Here is a 7,913-nt window from a genome sequence, read left to right on the forward strand (position 1 = left end):
AAGAATTGAGGCAGTTCTGAAGGCAAAAGGGGGTCCAACCCGTTACTAGCGTGGTGTACCTAATAAAGTGGCCGGTGAGTGTATATATATATATAACTAAGCAATTTGTTGCAATAAACTGAGAACTTCAATTTCAAATAATGCTTTGAAATTTCTGAGTTTTTTATTTTATTTTGTAATGACACTTCACCAGGATGATGTCATCTGTCAATCAAGATAAACTGGTCAGAGTCACTTATTTGAGTGGCTGTTCCTTTACTCAAACAAAATAAATCACATACCAGTACTGAATCATGCTTAAAGTTGTAATGCATACTAGAGATGCAAACAATAATCAAATTACGATTATTTGTCAAATAATAGTTTATTAGATTAAATTCCTTTTCAATCGATTAACTGATAACTGGTGGTGCATAGCATGGTCCATTTACATCACTCTAACCAAAAAGGTATGCCTTTTCTGAGACTCCGTTTCAATTTGAGTCAAAAGTAGAGACTTCAAACATTAAACCAGTTCTTAAATTGTGTTGTTAGGCAAAGTAGAACCGGAGTTATGATAAATAGTATACACCACATTTTGTTTTCTTAAAATGACGGTCCGATTTGATGCGCATTGCGTTGTCGGGTTGCGTCGCATCGCAAGCAGGAAACATGTCGCGTGGAAAAAAACACCTCAGTCCACCATCAGTTTCATCCTCTCGAGATGAAAATATGAAAACCCTCTAATCTTTATCCTGACCGAGGTCCAACGTTATTTGCCAAGCAGTAAAAAATCTGCAGAACGAAGAGAGAGAGAGAGAGAGAAAGAGCAAGCGGCATTTGGGTGTCGGATTCAGTAGTGGAGGGAGTAGGGACCTGCCCCAAAACCAGCTTACTGGGCCAAATAGAACCAAACATCAGTTCTGAGCTCTGAAGAACAGAGTAAGGTGTTCATATTCCAGCCACAGATAGCACTTGAGTCCAGGTAGACAGCTTTCCCCTCAGCATAAAAAAAAATAAAACTATAAAAATCTGTTGTTTCAGAACCAACAAGGAGGCAGCAAAAAGAATCAGAGATAAATCGTAACTTCTAAATTTACTGAAATTCTAATTTTAATAATAAATTAATTACAGTTTTGCATGTAAAACCATATTTTATTCTTTTCATCTGTTTTCCCACCATTCAGCAGCCTAATGAACTTTTGTTTTTCTGTGTTTTATAAAAATGTCCAATTTGATAACGTGTGACATCCACAATTTTTTGTTTATTCAGTCGGTATTTAATACAGCTGGCAAAATAATTGGTTAAAATTTATTGATCTGCTTAATTTTTTTTAAGGCCAGCGTATTATATAAGATTATCCCTTCATGTTATGAAAATACCCTCTTGATACAAGAGAAAACTCAGGTTTTTAAGAAAATGTCTGCCTATCAAATAATGTTTAAGTTCTAACTCAGTAAGTACTCGTATCGGTACTCGGTATCAGCAAATCCCCAAACTGAAGTACACATACTCAGTTTGAGAAAAACTGTTATCGGTGCATCTTTATGGTGTATTTCCATAGTCTTTTTCCTTCTCATTTATAGTTATCAGATTCAAAGGTGTTAGTTTTTACATCTTACCCTCTGTTATACTCTGAGGACCATGAACGAGCGCTGCCTCTGCCCGGTACCAGAGGAACAGCTGCAGTGTAAACTTGCTAAATTAACTGGGTCTCCATGAGCTTCACATGCATTATTCTAATCAAAGCATATTAGATCATCCAGATACTTTAGACATATGGGTCTCTGTATCCTTCATGCCGTTGCCATCTGTTTTCTCTTTTTTTTCCCACTCACTCTCCATTTCGGTAGATCCCATGCTCACACAGCTGCCTCTTTAAGCAGCTAGCATAGATTTCTAACAGTGTGACGTTTCCACATGCAGTTGAACTTGAAAGACTATATGTATGCTTGACTATGTGACGAGAGGGTTCAAAATTGAATGCAAAAATTGTAAAACATGCACACATCATCATACAGCTCATGTGTGTCATAAAAAAACTGATTTAGATTCAGATTATTTTTTATTGTCATTTGCAGAATTTTTGACATTCTTACTAACACATGCTTTCCCTTAGATAAAACTAATTTTATGCTTACAAGGTTGCTCCTCATGTCCAACATGCTTTTCACACATACAATTTTCTAAAAAAAAAAAAAAAACTTTTGTTGAACGCTTACATCAGTCAAAATGCTGTATAACTGCACATCTATTAAAAAAGGATCCTAGAAAATCTTCAGTGATGTGAGAGGAGCAGTTGTCTATAGAGGGAACTTCCATTTGTGCATCTAATGGTTGCTTACTGAACATTTCCACTTTTTTACTCTTCTTGCACTGAAGCATTCGTATAATGACAGTGTCATCACAAAAGCAGAGTTATAGATAAGCAGTTGGTCTTCAAATCATCCATGATGCGCTGTAAACAAAACACTGGTTTCCAAAGTAAAATACATTTCCATAATGTTTGGTCTTTTGTGTCCCGTAAGCACCACTCAAGTGTTTAAAGATTTCAAACTACTCTCAAGCCTATGTTTAGGTGAAAATGGGGACATTTAAACTTAATTTTCTGAAAATACCTCATGTGAAAATATTTGTTTAGGCATATACGTTCCTGTGATTTTGCACAACATGTCGGAGAATCATCATGGTAAGTGTAAGTGTGCACAATAGTCACATTGCGGGTCCAGTGATGTAGGAGGTAAATTAAATCAACACGTTAACTAGGGTCTAAACCACTAAAACCACTATTTATTGCACCAAATGGTCACGTGTTACGGCATTTATTTTGATAGTTTGCTACCACTGGCGGAAGTGGGCAGCATCGTGTTAAAAAAGCTGAAACTTTCATTTTGTTGTGAAACTTCTTGGACAATAATGACATTTTTCTGAGAAGTGCTGGTAAGTTCTTGAGCTGTGAAGGAATACAACAAGGATCTTGATGAAAATGAGGAAGATGAGCAAAATCACAAAGAATTAGAGGAAAAGAGGTAAAATACGGTTAGCATGAATGCTAATATTAAAGTGTATTAAACAGAAACTAGAAAGACACAAAGGCAACAGGTTAGGTGGGAAAACACATTTCACATTTGCCCATGTTAGAAGGAAACATGTAATCAGGTCCCAGCAAAATAAAATATAAGAATAACTCTCAATTAAAGACAAAAAAACATACTTGCAACACACAAAAATAAATAAAATTGGTGTAGATTCATCATCAAGACAAGATGATGTGTTATTCAAGGCATAGTTTTTCAAATGTCAATATACAGTATAGTGCAGGGTTATGATAGAAAAAAAATCACAAAGTCAAATTTTTTCCAATATCATGCAGCCCTAACAAAAATGAATAATTTTTACATTTACAGATGATAAAAACCTTCGATTGCACACATCTGCAGAAAGCATTTTTACCAGAAGCTTAAAGAACAAATCTGAAGCCATCACTTCAGCAGCTGCCCTGCTGCAGGGCTTTGACAACACAAGCAAGCTCGTATCGGTTGTTTCTCCTCAGCCCAGCTGCACATATATGTGCAAGCAGCACCCAGAAAACAGCCTGTTCTTCCTGCTAATGCCTCCTTGTGTGTCCCACAGCCCTATTGGCAGATTTCCGACAAATCAATATCAATCCAAGTTATAAAACAGACAGAAATATATTCCGATACTAAGCTTTTATGGCCATTGATATTCCTACAGGGTCATAAAATTATTTTTTATTTCCGTGCTGCATTGGGTCGATGGTGGGTGACAGTGAAGCCAGGAAATTAAATCCCAGGAACTTACCCAAGTTGGTGACAGTTAACAGGTCTAGACGTCTTTGTTGCTGAAAGAAAAAAAATGAAAAAGAAAGACAAATGTCACAAAATAGTAATCAATACTTTCATCAATTCTCATATTTTAGTCTTGCAGAAAGTCTATTGATCCCTTTCACATGTAGAAAATTGATTTACTCGGCTCAGAAAAACTTCTAACTTACCTTAAGCAGCAGCTTTTTGGTGTGATGCAGACCTAATGTCTCCAATTTCATTTTCAGACTATTTAAAATCTGATGCAAGTAATTTTTTTAATGACAGTGATTTTCTGTTAATACTTGCATTAAATACATTTAAAATTTAACTGAAAACATAAGAAAGAGTTAGAAATATGTTACCATATTTATATGCCAAACGCTGTAAAAATTAAGAAAACTGTGCTGCTATATAAGGCTACGTTCAAACTGCAGGTCTGTTTACAGAAGTAGCCTATGGATGCTACACGTTAGCAAGTCAAGATAAATAATTACTGGACATGCTTGTTTAGTTCGCTGTTTACATTTGAACCTGTCTCTGGTCGGCTGCTCTAGGGCAGCTTGTTACTTTAGGATTAAGAGCGATGTGCTGGAAGTATCACTCTAGTAGCTGTGGGGTGTATTCACACCAGGAAAGTCCTTTGGTCCACTTGTTTGGTCCGGACCAAAAGTAGACTTTATTTTTTTCATTTGGTGCGGTTTGCATTCACATTGTGCTTTTTTGCAAACAAACTATAACTTGTAAACAAAGCCACGAGGCTGACGATCATTGCTCCCATTGGACAGAAAGGATGGGGGCGGGACTGAGCACACAGACCCAGAAAAAAACAAGGAAGTCCTGCATGCTGCGGTTCTGATGCGCACATTTTTGCTGATAGTACAACTGCAATATCATTTAAAATGTCAGAAGCAGCTAATTTAACGGTGGTTCCGTGATGATATTCAAATTTTGGAGCGGCCTCAGTAAATGTGTCCCGCAACCCAAAGGAGACGAGGTGCTCTGCGTGTTCTGACCCACTACATGCTGACAGCAGAGCGGCTAACAGGAGACGATGAAACAGGTACGATTTCAGTTTATTTAGCTCAGCAACGGTGGCCTGTGAAGTCCAAAAAGGCACATGTTTAATGCAGTTGGTTCGGTTCGAGTCCAGTCTGTATTCACACCAGAAGCGAACTGAAGCGAACTGCACCAGAGTTCGTTTGGAAACGAACCGAGACCACCTCAAAAAGTGGATCTCGGTCCGTTTGTTTGATCCGCACCAGAGTTCACATGAGTGTGTTCACACCTGCACAAAAGGTCCAGACCAACGCTGAAAACAAACTCTGGTTCATTTAAAGCAGAGCAAATTATCAGGTCTGAATACGACCTTAGTATCGATACAGTCCAAGATAGGCGTTGCTATCATATATTTGGGTGGAATCTCTGCCATCCAGGATATGGAAAATTAAGAAGTGTTAATTTGACCTACAGTGTAAGAAACGGTGTGACAGTTTTTTATTTTTTTGGATGTGTGTGTGTGTGAGAGAGAGAGAACAAAATTTTGAACAAGTGTAAATGTAATGTTTCATTTTAATGGTGTGTGATTTTACACTTGATCTTTTGAACAACTAAGAAATAATCTGAAGAAAGTACTACATTTTTACCCCCAGTCTCTCCTTAACTTGCTGCCCTCCTTTCCCCGCCACACACACACACACACTCACTCAAGTTGGTTTTCCTAGCCCCGTGGGCATGTTGCATTGGCTTCCATTCATTTTCCGGTCATTTCTATAACCTAACCTTGACCCCTTACCCTAAACCTAAACCTAACTTAAGTTTAATACACACCTTAGTCATAAACCTAATAAATGACCCACCAACGGTATTTCTCCTGATGGAGACTGGGCTTTTGTCCCCATAAGGAAAAATATGTCCTCGCCAGAATGTGTGTACTGGAAAAATGGTGAAAAATTGTCCCCATCAGGTAACAAAACCATGCACACACACACACACACACACACACACACACACACACACACACACACACACACACACACACTTGACTGTTGAGCACTGAAGTAATCAACACCTCAGGCTACTCCTCATCTCCCAGTCTCTGAGGAAAGACGATCTTCACATCCCAGGATAGGATGAAGGGTCTGTGTGTGAGTGTTGGAAGTGTGTGTGAGTGTTGGAAGTGTGTGTGAGTGTTGAAAGTGTGTGTGTGAGACACAGTCACAATCAGCACCAGCCTTCAGGACTTTATTAATAGTCAAGCATCACACTGACCATTTGAGATGGACAAGCAAAGAGACTCTCAACACACTCTTTGAACACAGCAGCACCTAAAGAGGAACTCACAGATGAGGCTTCTAAACACTTATTTTAGTCTTCAGCAGATGATCTTAGACAAAGTGACATGAGAGCTATAAGATGAGTGGAAATGGATATGCCAAATAAATTAATAAGTTTACCTCTGAAAACAAGCTAATATGTAAAAAAGCACACCTTACACAGACTGTAAGTTACATGTGAATAAATGCCTGAGTGTCACTGAGGGTGACCACGAAGCAGCAGAGGTCACTGTAACAACATGAGACGAGCTGATGTGACGTTCGTTCTCTGCTTACACACTGATTTACACACACACATCTTTTAACAAACACACACAATGAGCTTTTACTAACATCTGAAGAGAGCAACAAGTCTCCACAATCCCTCAGAGATAAAACTAGAGTAAAAAAACACTTGTTGAGAAGCCTCAGACTGTGTTCTGTGATTGTATAGGAGAAGTTTAATATTTTCACAAGTAAAACCTCCTTGTTTTGTTACGCAGTACTGACTTATTGTTCCCACTGTCTGAGACAAGGACTGCTTTCGATGAGTCTGAGGAGCTTTTCTCTCACCCCTTCTTACTAAAGTATACTGTATATGCCAAACATTTATTTCATTAGCCAGATAACTGTACAAATTGGCTATTTATGTTCAGTGACGGCTGGTCTAAGTGGGCTAGTAGGGCTAAGCCCTCCCTGGTGTTCACAATAAAAATGTTAAAATAAACAATATTATAAAATTATAATATAATTATATACAATTTATAAATAACAACTTAAAAATAAACAACATTTAAAAATAATATATCTTATTTTGTGAAATTTACAAGGAAAACTGGTGCCAAACCACCTGGGAAGATCCCAGGGTTGTTCTGCAGGGCTAACTATACACAGCCCATTTTCATGTAATGTGTGTCCTGGTTCAGAATGATTGACAGGCGTCTCGCCACGCCCCCTCGGTTTGCGGCTCATCGGGGCTAATTCTGTTCAGCCCAGGATCAGCCCAAAGCCACAGGATTCAGCCATTTAGGGTGGACTTACAAAAACGTGCCTCCAGTGCCAGTGTATGTGGGCGTGGTTTGGTGTAGACTGACGTATAGCGAACAGCATTAACATGTCAAGAAATTGAGGCGCTAAACAACTTAGCTAAGTTTCTTAAAACAAAAAAGTATTTTAGACCAGAACACGCCAGGAGAAGCTTAAAGTAAAAGAGCTTGGACCAGATCTGCTGGACAAGAAAAGCAGCAGAACAAAGACAGAGGGAGAGTTTACACTCCATTATTTTCCAAGAACTGGATTAGCAACAGGCTAAGCTAACTGCTTTTAGCGAGGCTAACGGCTTGTTTTGATTCATTGCCTCATTTTTAAAGCATCCGGATCTGACCCAGCATAGATTTAAACAGGTAAGAAAAAAGCTAAAATACTTTTGTAATGCTTTTAATCATAGTAGTGTTATCATATACTGTAGTTGTGCTTTTAATCATAGTATAATATAGTTATATTGTTTTATAATTGTTAACACAGCTTTAAATAAATACAATACAACATAACATAACATAACATAACATAACATAACATAATAAACTCACCGGCCACTTTATTAGGTACACCACGCTAGTAACGGGTTGGACCCCCTTTTGCCTTCAGAACTGCCTCAATTCTTTGTGGCATAGATTCAACAAGGTGCTGGAAGCATTCCTCAGAGATTTTGGTCCATATTGACATGATGTGAATCTCCCGTTCCACCACATCCCAAAGGTGCTCTATTGGATTGAGATCTGGTGACTGTGGAGG

The 7,913-nt window shown here is 38.3% G+C and overlaps 1 protein-coding gene across 1 annotated transcript in view; it reads right to left on the reverse strand.

Annotated features, from left to right (window-relative positions):
• Positions 1–7,913, reverse strand: part of agbl4 (AGBL carboxypeptidase 4) — a gene marked incomplete in the record, with an annotated part of 369,850 nt that overhangs the window by 121,421 nt on the left and 240,516 nt on the right. The window contains 1 exon segment of the mRNA XM_014014225.1: positions 3,803–3,842. Within this exon segment, the coding sequence (XP_013869679.1) occupies positions 3,803–3,842 (40 nt within the window).

The sequence above is a fragment of the Austrofundulus limnaeus genome, unplaced genomic scaffold (assembly GCF_001266775.1).
Source record: "Austrofundulus limnaeus strain Quisiro unplaced genomic scaffold, Austrofundulus_limnaeus-1.0 Scaffold111, whole genome shotgun sequence".
NCBI lineage: Eukaryota > Metazoa > Chordata > Actinopteri > Cyprinodontiformes > Rivulidae > Austrofundulus > Austrofundulus limnaeus.